At 45.7% G+C, this 17238-nt stretch overlaps 1 protein-coding gene across 1 annotated transcript in view; it reads left to right on the top strand.

Annotated features, from left to right (window-relative positions):
• The window catches only part of EVL (Enah/Vasp-like), a 75318-nt gene that overhangs the window by 55356 nt on the left and 2724 nt on the right, over window positions 1-17238 (top strand). Inside the window, exons 5-11 of the mRNA XM_082761225.1 lie at window positions 3719-3780; window positions 7801-8030; window positions 8470-8591; window positions 12041-12101; window positions 14098-14164; window positions 15544-15610; window positions 15715-15777. Coding sequence (XP_082617351.1) covers window positions 3719-3780; window positions 7801-8030; window positions 8470-8591; window positions 12041-12101; window positions 14098-14164; window positions 15544-15610; window positions 15715-15777 — 672 coding nt within the window. The remainder of the gene's footprint in view (window positions 1-3718; window positions 3781-7800; window positions 8031-8469; window positions 8592-12040; window positions 12102-14097; window positions 14165-15543; window positions 15611-15714; window positions 15778-17238) is intronic.

Raw genomic sequence — 17238 nt, 5'->3', positions numbered from 1 at the left:
TTACTGGCTCTTGCTAGTCATGTTGCCCAGGAAGCACTGATGGTATATATACACTGCCAGTAGTAACTGAGGCTCACTTTGCCTATGGAAACTTCCTATGTCATATCTCATTCCTTTTATGAATGTTTTGCTCTAAACAGGATAATAAATGAAACTGTAAAATCATGCCTGGCACCCTTCCATGCAAGCCTCGACGTAGTGCCATATTACACGTGGCCTTTTCTCTAGCTGCTAGCAGTGGTCTCCTTGATGCCAAAGGGGAAGGTGGGCAGGAGTGCCCTTCCTTGTATACCTTCTCCATAATCAAGCTGTGAGGGCAATGTTCCCATTTCAGCTTTGCTGATTCACCCAAGACTCCTGTAGCAGCAGTACCTTCAGCTTCCCTTGCCAAGCAGAAGATGTACTCGTCCCATTCTGGACAAGGTCTTCTAGTCTGACTGGGCACCTGGGCTGTCAGAGCTGGGATCTGGCTGCCTGGCATCGGCTGTGTCCAGCCCAGCAGCACTGCACAGCCGGGTTTGTGCCTCCCTGGTGAAGTATAGGCTCATGCACACAAAAAACGCACCTCTGAATGGTGTATTTCTGCTCACTGCAAATGTGTTTCGCCTACTCTATGAGAAACACCACAGCGTGTTCTCCCCAAAAATGCGTAGCTAAAAGTTGGTGAGCCTCCCTTCATCGGGAGTGTGTTGGAGTACAGGAACCAGCAGGACCTGTTGCTGATCACCATTTGGTGTGTGATTGTTTAAAAGCTGTGTTTGCATTTGCTTCTGTAAACAGAGGAGGGTCAGCAGGAGCGCAGTTAGCTCTCGCAGGACTTGGCCGGGTGCTTGGTTTGGATAATAAATAGCTTTGCAAGGCGGTTACTGCAACCAGGCCTGCAGCTGCAGCTCAGCGTGGTGGTTGTCGGTGACAGAAGCTCAGGTCTCAGTGGGCTCTGCCTTCAGTTGTAGGCACAACCTGTGAGCAGGCACAATGTCCCCTACGCAAAACCATGTATAGCCCTTACACAGGCTGTGGTGGGTGCTTAGGTTTCTGTTTCAGGCAGCCCTCCATACAATTCTCTTTTCCCTTCTCCAAAAATCGCATGTAAAGTGTAAGGAAACTAGTTCCCTGCTCCCAAATGGCCTGAAGTTGAACAAGGGTTATTAAATGACTATTAAAAGTGACTATTAAATGCCTCAGTGGGTGATGATACGCCAGTCAGGATTATTAAGGGTTACTTTGATAGCTGAGCAGTCAAAAAGGTGAGAGGAGAGCTCTTGCTCCACACCTGTGTGCTGCACAACCTGGCTGGAAGACATGGTCCCAAGCTTGATCAAGCCAGTGGGAATTGCTGAAAGTGCAGGCTGTATGAACTCAGACCCCTAATTTAGGTGTGTGAGTCTGTATATGCAAAGTGTGACCAGTTTAAGTTGGAAAAAAGAGTGACTTGATTTATTTATTTTTTGGTTGGTTGTTTGCTTGGAGACAGTAAGAGCCCTTTGGGTAGATATTTTTCCACTGCTACAGGGCACATGGTTCTGGGAAAGCTTCTTTTGCTCCACTGGACTGGAATAAGCTCTGCCAGTAGATGCACTTAGACGTTATGGCATCTGCTCTGAAGGACTTTCAGTTTTAATTATGCTAACACACTCTTAAAGCATATAGCAGCCCTAATTTTAGGCCTAGCTTTTTTTGAACAGCTTATGAGCAGGCAAGGAGATCAAGTTCTGGTAACTGCCCAGCAAACTTGTCTGTTTTAAAGTTTTTTAAGGACCTTTACACAAATGTGAAAAGAATGTATTGTAAGTCAGAGGATGCAGGTTGTTCTTGTATTTTACTCCTGGCGTACTCCTTAAGCAGCCTTGTGCAAATCTTGGTCTTTATTTAGTTCCACTGGAACGAATTTGACTTCCTAAGAGTGTAAGAAGTTCTCCTTTTAGCACGTGTGGGAGGACGTGCTTGGCTCATGCAAGCTGCTGCTGCCCAGGAGCAGTCAAGGCTAGTATCAGCCCAAAAGACTTAAAATGCCTGTGGCTGGACCCTTGTTCTGGGGAGCATCCAGCCCTGGTGTCTACACCAGGGGCTCCAGTAGTTTGAAGTCTTGCCCATCTTCCTTTCCAAGTCTGTCCTGCTGGAGTTTTTCACATCTGTCCTCCAGATAAACCTAGAATTCACCAAGGTTTAAAGAGGAAAATTCACATGTTAAGTCCTTCAACATCAAAACTTTCTAATATATGCCAAGATATTGTGGGGGACAGTATGCTTAGGGAATTTTAGCACATCTCTTTACCACTGAAATTTTAGAAGTGCAACTGATGCTGCTGCATAGGTGTTCAGCACAAAACTGTCCCATATGAGCCAAGCTGCAGAACAGATTTCTCTGTGGTTTAGATTGTCGTAGCTGAAATAAAACCACTGGAATCAGCCAGCTGAGGCTGTTTCTCAAAACTGTTTCCCCTTTGCACTTTGCACATATAATAATTTCCTGAGATGCCTGTAATGATTTTCCAGAAATTGCTTGTGTTCAGTGAAATGCATGTCCTGAACATAATACCAGGTTAAGATTGATCTCTCCACAGTGAATAATTATAATTGTGAATTTTTCTGTTTCTTCTATTGAATTAGAATTGAAACACAGGAAAATTGTTTTGCAAATTAAGACATTCTTTTAGTTCCTACATAACATAACTTTATTTTTCTGGATATTTTTTCTTATTTTTTATTTGTATGTAAATAGAATTCTTTAGAAATAGCAGACTCATATGAAAGTACAAGTTAGCAAAAATGTAACAGGGAGATCTTTTTGAAATATTATGTAAAGTATTAATATAGAAACGTTGCCTGTAGTTCATTAAGCTTGCCTTACTGTACAAAACTAGAAATAAACTTCTTGCAGAAAAAAAAAAAAAAAAAGAAATCTCTTTGCAATTAAGACTGGCCCAAACATAGGTGGAACAAATTCAAGGCAATGTTGGTTTAGAAATCATGGAAGAAAATGGTAATAGACCTTACTGCCAAGTGCTCCAATAAGGTAATTCAGAGTTGTGGTGTAGTATTGTTGAAATCCCCAGTTCATATCTACGTGTGTGGTAAAAATAAGTGGCTTTTTTAGCTGTCAATATTTTTAACTAGAGAATGGCAGGGAGGGCTCGTGGCAGGGGCAGCAGTGACAGCTATTTCTGCAGAAGTGTTAAAGCGTGCGAGAGAAGACCTCTGCTGATAGATACTGGCAACTGCACGTCCCTGGAAAGCAGAGCCTAGGAAAAGGCTCCTCGGTGCTAGGCGGTGCATTTCCCTGCCTGGGCAACCCGGGAGCTGGCAGCTCCTGAGGATGCAAAGAAGAGTGGTGTAATTCTGTGATGAGCACATGTGGAAGAAAGGCAGTGGTTCAGGTCCTCCCTGGCGGTGTGGCAGTGCTCTGCTCACCTGCAAAGCCCTGCTGTGCCAACAAGGGACCCGTTGCAGAGTTGCGTGGCGTGGATCAACCAGCCCCTGAACCAAGCATCTGCAGTGTCCTGAACTTACCAGGCTGTGTCCTGATTACATGTCCCCAGCACCTGCAATGGCACTGCTGTGGAAGTCAAAACCACGTCCATCTTGCAGGAACGGTGTTTGTGTGGAAGACTGGCTCACCCACCCATAATATACAGCTTGAGGGCCCCTCACTGCATAAAGCTCTTACAAAAATATAATGAATACATAATGACTGAGGTCTTTTTCATTGCTGTTTCAGACAAGTGATGGAGCAGCAGCAACAACGCCAGGAATCCCTGGAAAGAAGAACCTCTACCACAGGCATGTATCAAACACCTGGAAACAAAGCAGCTGTAGTCTCAGCCTGCATGTCTTCTTTAGCTGTAGTTGGGTTTTTTGTGGTGCTATGCGGGAGCTTGACTGCTAACAATTACAGAATCACAGAATGGTGGAGGTTGGAAAGGACCTCTGGAGGCCATCTAGTCCAATCCCCAGCTCAAGCAGTGACACCCAGAGCAGGTGACAACGTCCAGACAATGTTCACACTGCTTTTGAATACCCACAAGGAGGGAGACTCATGCACCTCCCTGGACAACCTATGCCAGTGCTGGAACAGTGGCTTTAGTGATAGTTTGATTTTACAGCATTTGCAGCTAGGGACTTAAAAGCACTCGGGCTTGGTGTGTTGTTTCACAGAGGCTCATGTCCGAGCCACGCAGGTGGAGCTAGGTAGGTTTGGGGCTAGCCAAAACTGCTAAGCAGAGGGGGATTTTTGGCATACCAAGGTGGGGCTGGCCAAAGTGGCAGTGACTCCTCATTCCCAGAGGATGTCAGCACGAAGGGGTGGACGTGCCGGCTGTACCAGGTCGGGGCCTCCCCATTGCTCTGCAGCACAAAGCCAGATACAGCGCAGAGCAAAAGAGAGCCCTAGAGTCTCATCGGTGGGGATTTTGTAGTCATGAGGTAAGGAGTCTTCTGTGTGCTTAATGGAAAATACATACATATTTAATGAGCTTATGAAAATCTTCTATAGCATATTAAGTTGCACAAGGCTGAGCGAAGAGCTGACAGGAATAGTGTATAACTATGAAGTATGGCTTTGCCTCCATGAAAGAAGGCAGTAAGTGGGCCAGGATGGTCTGCTTTAGGCTTTTGTGGAAGTTTTTTGTGGTTAATTTGGCCACATAAATTATGTTTTTTTCCTCAGCAGTTACAACTTCTTGGTTGTTTTTGACTTGAAATGAGCTCAGATGCACTCATATCTTAGCCAGTGACATAAGTTGACAGATTCTGTTTGGGCAGAGGTTTCTGTGTGCTCTTCTGCATCAGGGACCACAGCCAAAATCCCACCTGGGCACCCACAAGGAGTGGGACGTGGCCTCTGGAGCATTCTGGCTGTCCCCTCCAGGCTACGGGGTGACCACTGCTGTGTTCAGTGCATCCCCTGCAGCTCCCCTAGTATGAGGGTGATGCTGGGGACCCTGACAGATTCACATGGAGCTCACCATCACTGGAGCACACAGCCCATCCTGGGCCGTGGGGTCCTGCTCTGCACAGCCCCCAGTTCTGCTGAGGGCTGGAAACCCCTGGGCTGGTGTCTGTGCCATCTCCTCTTTGCTTTGTTTGAGCTTCTGTTTGCATTTATTTTTTGTTTCCTTTTGTCCATACTGCTTTGCCTTGGTTTCGTTCCTCGCTGCATGCCCATCTTACTCTTTTTTTCATTTGTCTTTTCTGTTCTTTTAGTTCCCACCCCTCAGATAAGCCTGTGCTCTCCCCCCTCTCAGCACCAGCCTCCTCCTCCTGCCTCTGGTGCTTCCCCTTTGCCACCCCCCCATGCCAGAGCTGTCCCTTCCCCTCCTGCTGTCCCAGAGCTCGCTCGAAAATCCTCTTTGCGATTCCCGGGGAGAGCCAGCGAGCCCCCACAGCTCTTGCACAGACACTCGGCCTCCGAGCTGCTGACAGTCCCGGGTTCCTCCCCTCCAGCCTGCCCAAGCCACAGGCCCGTCATGCCAAGCATCAGGCGGACCTCGCTGTCTCCGCCACCTCTCCACCCTTCCCACTTTCCCTTCGTTTCTCGCCAGCCCCTGAGGCGCTCCTCTCTTTGCATCTCTCCTTGGACTTCTGCTGCCCCTGTTACAAATGCCCCCCTAGGGCAGAGGGTTGACGCCCTGCAGCCCCACAGTCCCACCATCCTGCCCGTGATTCCTGCCCAACACGACAGGGTCAGGGAACCCATAGGTAAAGCAGGCCAGGAAGGCTTGGCCAGCGTACCTCTGAATGGCCACCCCAAAGAGCAAATGGCTTCAGGCTCCCCTAGGACCCAGCTGAGAAGCGTGCCTGGGTCTTTCTTTCCATGCCTAGGAGCTGCGCCCTCCTCCCAGCTGCCCTTGATTGCCAGCCCCCCCGGCTCCTTCGGCCAGGCCCCGTCCCTGTCCTCCCCTCCATCACCTCGCCCCCCGCAGCAGTGGTGCCAGCCCATGTCACACTGTCTTCCATTGCCTCCCCCTTACGCTGCTGGGTCTGAGGTGACTATGCCCAGGAGGACCCCTCCTTACATGACTTCATCAACCATTTCCCACTTGAGTAAGTACTGATTTTCAACGAGTTGTGACCTGTAAAAGGCTTAGCTTTGAGCTACCTACAAAGCCGCATTCGCACTGCCCGTGACCACTAGAACAAGGCCTGAGAGACCCAAGACCACTGCTGTCATACATGATTTCTGAAAGCAAGGTAGAAAAGTAGGTACTCAGGTCTGGTCTGAGGACCTTCTCAGCTAAAAGCAGAACAAAAAGCAAGAATTACAGGGCTGGGGCCCTGTAGCTGGGTTGTTGCAATGCATGTTCCTACTGTATTAGCCCAGGAGGAGGTTTATATCATTCGGCAGAGGCAAATTGCATTTGGCAGCGAGCTTCGTTCAAAGCCTGTGTTCATTCTGCTCCAAATTTAGCGATGGGCTCTGAAGCTGGAGGCCAGGTCTGTGGTAGACTTGTTGTCTGTGTAGCAGTATTGGTAGAGGCTGGGATTTGTATTCTTTCACTTAAGTGGTATTTCTGACCAGTAAAAGATGCAGCGCTGATTTTGTTAGAGTTATGCAGAATCTTACATGCTTATATAATTTATTTCCTTCTAGCAACTCTCTTCCTGGTGTAAATTGCACTAATAGTTGAGGTACTGTCACTATAACTGTTCTAGCAAACCTTTTTCAATGCAAGCAGATCTAGAGCTTGGGGTCTGCACTTTACATATGGTCTTGATTCCTAGTGCTCATCTAAAGCCTGCTGTGTGAGCAGCTACGAGTAATGCCTATTTGTAATTCAGATCATACTCTTTGTGACTTGGATCCATTCCTGTCTATAAGCACATATAATGCTTAAATTATGTGCCTAGAAAAGGAATAAAACTGAGACATTTCCTTCCACTTAGTGCTAAAAATATTACTACAGCCACTGGAGGGGAGGCTCAGTCCTTCAGCTGATACAAGTCCTTGAAATCCATTTAGTTCAATAAAGTTATTTTAAACTTACATCAGTCCATTATTTTGACTCAGTTCAATTTTTGCCTCAGGCTGGCCTCTAATTAGGTGTGTGTAGTTTTGCAATTACAATTAACTGTACCCACAATGAATTACCAGCTATTATGTTTGTGAACCAAAGAGGGCTTGAAATGTTTAAAGTATTTCTAATAGCAGCTATGCTTCACTTCAAGAATGGAATCAAGAGCGTGAAATCATGCAGAAGTAACCACAGAAATAAGGTAGTATTATGAAAAACCCTAGATAAGAAGAAAACCAGGCTGCTAATGTTAATTTCCAAATGTTGCTTGGTCAAAACCCTCCTGTCTTTGAAAATAACACTTACTGAACAATTGAACCTGTGATTATATATCAAGATCAGCCTGTTCTGAGGGCATAATGTAGGGAAATACCCTCCTGGTGGTGTATGCATTCAACTGACCCATTACAGGCAAAGTGCTGCAAAGCCTAGAGCGGCTTGTTGCAGAAAGCTATGAGAAGAGCAGAAGAAAGGTGCCACTTCGTGCTTTGATTTCAGTACAGGATAAAATACTAGCCCAGAGGGAGAAAGTTGGTTGGTAGTGATAGGGTCTTGCATAACACAACCGCAGCTGGTTGACCATTGCTGCATCACCATTCAGGAGGACACAGCCGTAGCTGATTGACCATCGATGCAACCACATTTCCCTATTCCTCTGGGTGCTTGGTGCTTCCTGGCATTGCTCACTCATTGTGCCACCAGGTCGCAGCCTGGGAATAGCGCTCGTGACGCCGCGCGCGGGCTGTTGGAGATGGCTCTTCACATGTAATTCGTCTTCTCTGCATTTCAGGCCCAGCTCTGCCACCCGGCCATCCCAGCGGGGCTGCGGTGATCCCTGCTTCGTCCGGGGGCCCTCCCCCTCCGCCACCCCCCCCAGTCCCTCCGCCACCCATGGGAGCTGCGCCCCCCCCGCCGCCCCCGCTGCCGGCCGGTGCCAGCCAAGGGGCTGGCGGTGAAGACGGGTCGGTGTCGGGGCTCGCGGCGGCTCTGGCTGGTGCCAAACTAAGGAGAGTTCAACGGGTAAGGAGGGGGCACGGCGGCCCCCAGATGGCCTCTTCTACCAGGATTTCATTACAATTCAATCCTGGTTTTGTCTGCTGGTATTTTACAAGCGTTACAAGTGGTTAAAGCCACCATGCTCAAAAAGCCAGGGTAGACTGGTGAGGCCTCGCATAAATAAGTGTCCACTTCGGTAAGGGTTATGTAACCTAAACATAATTATTAACAAACATCGCTATGGGTTTTTTCATCATTCGCCCATATGCACTGCCTCGTCCAGATTGCTCCTGGGTTTATTAAGGTCTGTGTGGGTCTCCTTTCCAACCCCAAACACATCCCGCCTCTGGTTTTGAGCTGTGATTGTGATCGCTGCTGCTAATAATTAGGAAAACTAATCATTAAGGGTGTGGTTCTAAATTAAATTCTTCTCCTTAATTCCAATATTTATTTCTGTCTTAAGCCAGAAGACGGCTCAGGAGGGTCCAGCCCCAGTGGGGTCTCCAAGAGCGATGCCAACCGAACAAGTAGCGGAGGAGGTGGCGGAGGCCTAATGGAAGAAATGAATAAATTACTGGCAAAAAGGTTTGTACTTAGACTTCAAGTAAGCCCTAGCGTGAGCTCTGCAGTGAACTGGATGGGACAAGGTGCTCTTATTTTGGGGAGCAATGGGTCACTTTGGTGACTCTGCAGTTTGCCAGGTCCTGCACAGTTCCTAGTCACCCACATGCCCTGACATTCAATATGAAAGTGAAGGTGTTGCAGCAATGGTACCTGGCAGAGTTTAGCTGTTGTGGCAAAGCCTGCAGTGTCGTAACTTTCAAAGACAGTGGCAAATACATTCTCTGTGATTTTGCTGTTTACGAGGTCTATTTTGAAGTTACAGTTTTCAGAAAGAATAAACCATGAAAGGAACCTAGACAAATAAATTTTATGCAGCTCATTCAGCATGCTGGGCCCAAAGACATAAACAGAATAACGGGACAACATCTTGGCAGGTAACTTGGTATTGATCCTTAGTGTGTTTTCAGACAGTCTAGCCAAGTTATTCTCTGCCAAGGTGAGTCGTGATATATCAAGCTACCAGATATTTAAAAGCACTCTATTTCAATTATTTTTGCTTTCTCTTTTCCCCCTCCTTCCACCAGTAATGTTCTGTTAAACAGTAATTCACAAGTTCTTTGTGATAGATGTTTCAGTTTTAGCTCTAAAGACTTTTTTTTTACATATGAATAATGAAACAAAATGATGACTAAGATAACAAAGGGTAGGTACAGTCTTATGGTGTGCAGAGATGGAGATTATAAATAACACTGTGTAGCATAAACACGGTTCCTAGTGCAGAGATTCTGATTCCAACTTTCCTCCATGTTCTGGTCATTTCAAAAGGAATTCTGAGCACAGACTGTGGATGTAATCTTTTAGAAAGCATTCAATTAATTCACAAAGCTCCAAATACAGTTTTCCAGCAGTTTGAAATGTCAAATATATAATTCTGTCTCTTTTCAGAATTAAAATAATTTAATAGCTTTTAATACTTATTTTCTGGTTTAACTTCTGATCTACTTTGTACTGCTACATGTCAAAACGGACTTTGCTTGAACTGGAAAATGTCTGTAAGCAAAATAAAATACAGCGAGGAGGGTAACTGGGTGACAAGCTGTGTTTAAACAGGAGATCTAAATGGACATTTCATATGGTTGGATGTAGAAATCCTACAAATGTCCATGGTTCTAGCTTGAAATGTACTCAAGCATGGCTTTTGGCAGTCTTCAAGCATTCAGAATCAAATCCCCTTGCTACCTTAACAAAAGCCCCTGCACTGTGGTGAGCACCATGCTGCTCTGCTCTGGGAATGACTGAGCTGCTTGTCCTTCCTGGGAGCTCCATCAGCAGAGCTGCATGTTCAGTTTCGCTTCCCAAATCCAGGGAAGTCAATGGCCATGAACAAATGTTAGTCAGATGTCAGACACAGACTGTTAAACTGATTTGGAGAGGGGTCATTTTGGCTGTAAAACCCTTTTTCTTTTCGATGACATGGAGAAAGGAGAGAACCTGCACTGTGTTTCAGGTGGTTTTTAGCAAGCTGGCAGCCTGGAGGAAAGGCACCTGGAGGAAGGGTGTTTTTGAAAGTGAGCATGTGCAGTATAAAATTTGCTGAGTGATGAGTGTGGGATCTCAGGGCCCTCTTCTGAGCAGAAAACCACATGCTCAGAAGCAGGGAGTGCACCTAGTGCTGGGTAAGGAATGGAGAAAATGTGTCTGCATGCTCAGGTGGTGTAAAATACCGCTCTCTGGATTTAGTGGCCTCCGTGGGAGCAGCTGCTTGATTGAGAATTGAAGTGCAAGTGTAATAATGTACTGTCACCTCATAACCCACCATCATTTCTAGCCCAGTTAAGTCTGTTGAAAGACATAAATCTGACACTGGTCCCAGCAGGGCAAGTATTTCCCTGGCTCAAGTTCATAACCATTATAACTTTTTTTCCCCCTCAGAAATGCCAACTAAATATTATAGGAAGACTTTAAACATTGTTTCTGATCCGATATCATAAAATTATAAATGCAGTTGAATATCTGAAAGTAATTCTTACAGAGCACTGTGGCCTACAAACACATAAATGTGCTTTACTCCTCCTTACTCCAAATTTACATCCTACAAGCACATGCATGCATATAATAATAAGATAAAAACTCCTCTGTTTTACTCCAAATTTACATCAAATCCTCCTCTGTGAATCCAGTGAGGCATTTCTTTTGGCAAAGATAGAAACATGTCAGTTTATTGAAACTCAGAAGCCTTTCTGAGAGCCATTTGGATTTATTTTTTTTTTCCTTTGAGATGAATTTTGTCCAACTCAGTATCAAGATGAAATGAAAAACCTGTCATACTGGTGTGTTAAAAAAGAGCCTGCTAAGGGTAGTGTTTGCAGGTGGGTAAGGATAAGGATCATCTCAACCAAAAGTCAGGTGGAGACTGGAGCTGCAGTTCCCCTGCCTACAAAGAGAAGCAGTACCTGGCACCCTTGAGTGTTGTTTAGACCCTAAGCAGGGCTTGAAAATCAAGAATTTGTTTTTCATTTTCTTCAGTCAATGTGGCTGGCACCCAAGAAGTTTCACCATGCTTTCTTCAAAGAAAAACAAACATGTTTGTTTACTCACATGTCCAATTGCTCCATGGGTGGCTTGCAGCTCTTTGCCTTGTGCTTCTCATGGAGCTCTGCCTCACCTTGGGAAGAGGGAGGACAGAGTGAGGTTTTCGCTCAACTTCTGCAGCCACCACCAACACTGCTGGTCCTGGGACTGGGGGGCTCAGGAGTTCTGCTACCTTTGAACTGGATTTGAGACAGCAGTAATCTGCCACCACTCACCAAAGGCACTTGAAAACCCAGGCTGGCGCACTCATTTTTCCTGACTCCTGGTCTCCAGCCAGAGCTTTCCTACCCTGGGCCTTGGCTGAGCAGTGCCCTCTCTTCCCAGGGCTGAAGGGCTTTTCTGACCATCTCAGTACATGGGAGCAGTGCCACAGCCCTTTCTCTGGGTGGGAATGGGGATGGTTGGATCATAGGATGACTGACAGAACGGTTTTGGAGCTGTCTGAGAATATCTCACCACAGCAATTCCCACCTGAGCCACCTGTTGCTCAGAACCCCCTGTGGGGGCTCCTGTGTAGGACTGACGCTGCCAGGTCCTGAGCCCTAGAGAGCAGTCATCCCTTTCTTACCCCATTTCATACCAGCTCTGCTTCTTTCCTCTGCCTCAACACATTTCTTACTCTGCACACCCTGCATTCCTCCATTAAACACGGCTTCAAAATATTGCCCCTCTCCGTGAGTTGTATCGCTAAGGTTTGGATTCCTCACCTCCATCCAAAATCCTACGCAACCGAATGTATTCAGTCTTTGTCAAGTTCTGTAAGAGGAGCTAAGTAAATAATAACTCCCACCAAAGCTTGAATCAGCCTTCCCACAGGCTGCAGGAAGTGTGCTTCCAGAGAGCTGACTGTGTGTCCTGTCTCGTATTCCTTTGCAAAGGAGGAAAGCAGCGTCGCAGTCAGACAAGCCAGCTGACAAAAAAGAAGAGGAAAGCCAAAACGTAAGTAAAAGATTCCTTGCAGTTGTGCTCTTGCAAAAATGTTGATGTTCTGCCTTGCAAAGTCCTGTTCTCGTTCATTGAGTACGGCAGGGAATGACAAGCAGTGCTGACCCTGTAATACACAATCAGTTGAAATAAATGTGACTGTTTCTACCTTTCCTGGGAAGAGCACTGCAGAAACAAGAGTTGCCTTCCTATTTGTGGGTGAGGGTTTGCCCAAACCAGGCCAATTGGTGCTTTCTCATGCTCTGCTCTGAGTATCTTAGGGTACAGTAGAGTCTTGCCCCTTAAGAAGATTAAACGAGCCCTTCTAGCAAGTCATCTTGAGACCAGGTCCATGTTTCTTTAATTTGCAGCTTCAGCTGAGCTGAAGTGGATCATCAGCCATGTGGGGTAACATTGGTTTGCCATCCTTCATGCAAAGAAAGAATCAGCTCACCGCAGACCATAGGGTGCATATAAAACATGTCTCTGGGAGGGAAGGAGAAACAGTTTATTAACTACTAGACCATACAAAAATTAAAATCTGTGTTCATAATACTTACACTACAGTGAGACTTAAGACAATTTCGGGGAGCTTGGATTCATTCTGTTTTAGGCAGTCTGTCTGTATGCTGTCCATGAAAGCAACTGAGCAAGAGTTTTGATTTGACGCAAGCTTTACACCAAACTTAGTGCTATGATTTTGAGTCCAACATGCAGATTAAAACCCTTCTTTTTACTTGCTGAACCACTGAAGCATGGGAGATCTCTCCAGATTTGGAAGAGACCAGAGTTAATTTTGTGTCCTTTCCCGTGGGTTGCTGCTCATAGAGTGTCCTTGTTGCCAGACTGTACCCTTGTGAAGGCTGCAAGTTCATAAAGCATCTCGTGTGCCCCATATCACAGAGACATTCCCACCAGAGACAAGATAACAACTGCTCAGCAGGAAAGCTGCTCAGAAAGTGCAGGTCTCACCCCGGTCTGAAGAGTTTGTAGTGAGAGCAGAATAAGCACTGTTTAAGGTGAAAAGCAGCTATTTTTTGCATGGTCCTCCAGGAATGCTTCAAGCATGGAATTTGCTTATTGAATCCCTGGTTCTGCAGTGCAACCATTACTCTTAATCCTGCCCCAAGGCTCGTTTTGAACCATACACTCTGAGATGAAAGGCACCACTACTATTCAGCCTCTGCTGTCTTTCTGCTTCTTGCTATCTCTCCTAAAGCTCTGCAGGAGTCTGCATCCCCATTCTAACTTTTTGGTAGCACCAAACTATTAAGAAGGATGTTTTAACATCTGTTTAATGTGTGTCTTGAGCACACTGTGTGGTGCGGTTATCTTACGTCAAACTTGACGTGATTTTGTTTTTACCATACACAATTAAACCTTTTCCTGAGTCTGTTGTGAGGGTAACTAAATAAAAATGACATGTCAAAAATATGGGTTAATGCTTTATGACCTGCCACTCATAAACCCCGTGAAACAAAGTCCAAATCTGTGATGTAGTATTTAATATTCTAGTTAGGAGGAGAAGCAACCGATGTAGTTATTTTATATTCTGTTAGCACCTGGGCTGCTCTCACTGATACCAGTGACTGTGCTGGTGTAAAAGACTGGGATGTAGCCTGGTGTTCCTTCAGATGGCTCTGTTTCCATATTACAGAGAGTTTCTAAATTTGGGGAATGAATGTTTTGTATTTAGATAACACCAGCTGGCACTCCTCAGTGGTAATTCAGCCTGGTTTGCTACACAGGGATGAGAATGATTCAGTGGAATCATGGCAAAGTGTCCATCTTAGAGAAAAAAAATAAAACAAAAAAAAATTCCCATGCTAAATAGTGAGAAAAATTAAAGTTTAAATGGACTTCAACCCATGCTATGGTAGCAGTGCCTATAAAAGGTGCCAGAACAAAACTTGGTTTTGTACCTGTGTGTACTGTAGCTGGTCTCCAGAGCAGATGAGGACTCTGTGCTTCACCTCCATAATTACGTAATGCTCTGTTTTTCTCTTCCTAGGACGATGCTAGCACCTCTCCTTCACCCGGTACACGAGGTCCCACCCAGCAGCAGCAAAATTCATCAGGTATTAAAACGAACTACTGGTACTTTACTTGACCTCTTAATCCAGTCTTCTGCATCTCTCAGGACTCTTGGCTCCTTGTCCTCCTTCAGAGCGCAGCAGTGGTACCTAATGGAAAATTTCCCTAGTGACAGTTGTTTCAAAAGCTGTACTCAGCAAGAAATGGTGATTTTATGCACTTCTCAGACTCAAAGCTGACTAAAGGGCCAATCAAGTTACAGGGGTCCAGACATACAATTGAGGATTTGCACCGTCAGAATCATGCACCCCAATCCTCTGAGAGCAAATACTTATTCCGCTTTTGGTACTGTAGCTGTCCTGGTCTGTACTGTTGGCGTTTAGGTCTCAAGCTGTTATCCTTCCTTAGCCTAATAGCTTGTTGCAGTAGGCTTAATCTTGAGAGTTACCTGGTGAAATTAAGGAGCCCCTAAAATATGTTTTCCTACGATGATTTGAAATGATTGTATCGCAGTAGATAAGCTGCAAGCCAGCCAGCTTTGCATCAGCAAATCATCCTTGCATCAGCCTTGGCTTTCATACATGCTGAAAGAAATCTCTCCCAGGGGAATGAGTATTTAACCATTCCAGCTTCCTTTTGGAACAAAGCCATTATTTGCTTGTTTGACAAGGGAAGGGGAAGAAGCTAGCAGAAAGGTGAATGCATATGAAAGAGGAACAAGATAAAGAGATTTCCTGGGAGTGTCCATAATTCTTCTAAAGAGCTTTTCAGCACCTCACAGAGGAGCAAATCCTTGTGTAAAAAGCTGTGTGTCATGCGGGTCTCTGAAACTGCTCACTTTATTTTGGACTACTTGCAGCAGAGAAAGTTGGGGCAATAGGAGGCGTTTTCAGGAATGAGGGATCTGTACCGCAGTTTTGGGGAACGTTCTGCTGGCTTGAAATGCAAACAGCATTAAATAAATTTTCTCTGTGGAGATTTCACTTGAGGGGGTCACACTTTTTTTTTCAGGTACACCCACATTTTCTGCCAACAGACAAGAAACATAAGCCTTTTTCACTTAAAATACAAATAAGTATTCTACTGAATAAACTAAGCCTTGCAGCAATTAGCCTGTATTTCTTGCTATCAGGGATTTGTGCTTTTCTTTGTACCGTTCCAATTCCATGCATTTTCAGTATCATTTAAGTGTCTGGTCCTTAATTAAAAGGATCACTGAGCAGATCTTTGCCAATGCTTTCTCTGTGATGTAGGCAACCACCCTCATCCAGCACTCCTGCTTTCCTGGATCTTTCTAAGTCATTCACCCCCACTGAATGAAAGCAGTTGTATAAAACAAGCAATATCAGGATTTTTTTATTGATAGAGAAGAAAAAAACAAAACAAAACAATAAACAGTAACATTTCAATTTCTTTTTTACAGACTCTGGGAAGAAGCCATGGGAAAGGAGCAATTCTGTTGAAAAGCCTGTATCTTCATTACTGTCTAGGTGAGCCGCACAGGTTGTCCCCGTGGCTGGCTAGTAGTTGGGATGGTCACGCTGTCCCCGTGGCACCTGCACAACTCATGTCTCGTTTCATTCCATTGCTGTAGAAATCCATCAGTGGTGAAGAGCTGTGAAGCTAAGAGCCCCACACAATCCCACGTGTCTTCTAGGTACTGGCTAACAGCCCGGCTTCTTAACCGTCTTGGCTTGTCCTTTGGCAAATCCCATCATTCAGCACTGGCGCTCGTCTTCTGTTGTGTCTGTACTCACTCTGTTACGGTCTGCTCTGTCTGTCGCTGCACAAAGTGGGAACAGGGTGATGGTAGAGTGTGTTGTGGGAAAGCCTTGTTCCACAGAAACAGCCCCCTGCTCAGGTGGGCACGGGCATCACAGGAATTAATCACACAGTGCTTATCAGGCAGGGGCTGGCAGGGTGCTGTGCGAAGTAGAAAGGAGGTTTAGGAGCACTGGTTTGCGGTAGGCTCAGGATGACCCTGCTGACAGGGGAAGTTTTCCTTGCCCAACCTCAGCAGAAATCCAAAATCAATGACAGAAATGATCCGAAGAGCCTACAACTTGGAGAAGGGTGGTTATTCTCCTGTCTGTGCAGCTGCAACAAATGCATGAGAAAGGGGGAGAGCAAAACTTGGTGCAGCAACTTTTTAACACTGAGCTGTGGAAAGCGCCAGCCAGCAGACTGGCATTCAGAAATACGGGGTACAAAAGCTGGCAAGTGTCAAAAGCTGAGAAACCTGAAGCAGGAATCCAGCAGTCCCATCAGCCACGCTGCAGGGTCATCACAGAGATTGAGATTAAGGTTTGGTGTTGCACAGCTAAAGAGAGACTGCCTTTTGGGGCTGGCCCAGGAACACCTCGTGTGACTGCGGTGCTGAGCACTGAGACAGGTGGATACGTTGAAGGAGGAGGTGGAACAGGGACTTGTGTGTGGTTAGCACTTACTGCAAAGAGATGCCCCTTGTTTTGCACTGTTACTTGACCACAGTGCGAACAGTATACAGAAAATTGCCAATGGCATCTATCTGCACGTCCTTCTTGCTGTTACAGATGCTAGAACGTATCGTGCACAAAAACTAAAGTATGAACCAGTGTTACTAGGACAAAATGTAGTCAGCTCTCCTAAGACCAGTGGGACGCCTTGGCTGTAGGAAATATGTCTGTTTCCAGTTGGTATAGAAAAGACTATTCATTCTTCTTGCAAACAGAAATGAAATATAGGCTATTTAAAGCAGCCACCAAGCTTTTGCCATCTCTCTTCTACAATGCCATTCCACCATGGAGAGGTTCAGAGGGAAAACTCCATTTCTAGTTGAACGCCTGGCAGTAGTTCTCAGTGTTTGCTGCTCATCTGACTTTTGCAGGGGGAGTAGGGCACGTTGCAGAAGCTCTCAGCAATGGCCTGTTTCCTTTCTGACCAGTTTGATGGCATTTGTATCTGTCTTAACTGTTAACCTAGTTGTGAGATGGTAGCAAAAATATGAAGGGTTTCTCAAGAAAAGGCTACAAGACCAAGTGTACCCACAGAGGTGGCAGGATCTCAGCCAGCATGGGCCCAAAGATGATGGCAAAGTTATTTGAAATCTTCTCTTTGAATTATTTAGCATGATTCCTTT

The sequence above is a fragment of the Aythya marila genome, assembly GCF_965140915.1.
Source record: "Aythya marila genome assembly, chromosome: 5".
NCBI classification, from domain to species: Eukaryota; Metazoa; Chordata; class Aves; order Anseriformes; family Anatidae; genus Aythya; species Aythya marila.
The sequence above is the reverse complement of the archived record's forward strand: the minus strand, read 5'-3'. Positions and strand labels throughout refer to the sequence as shown.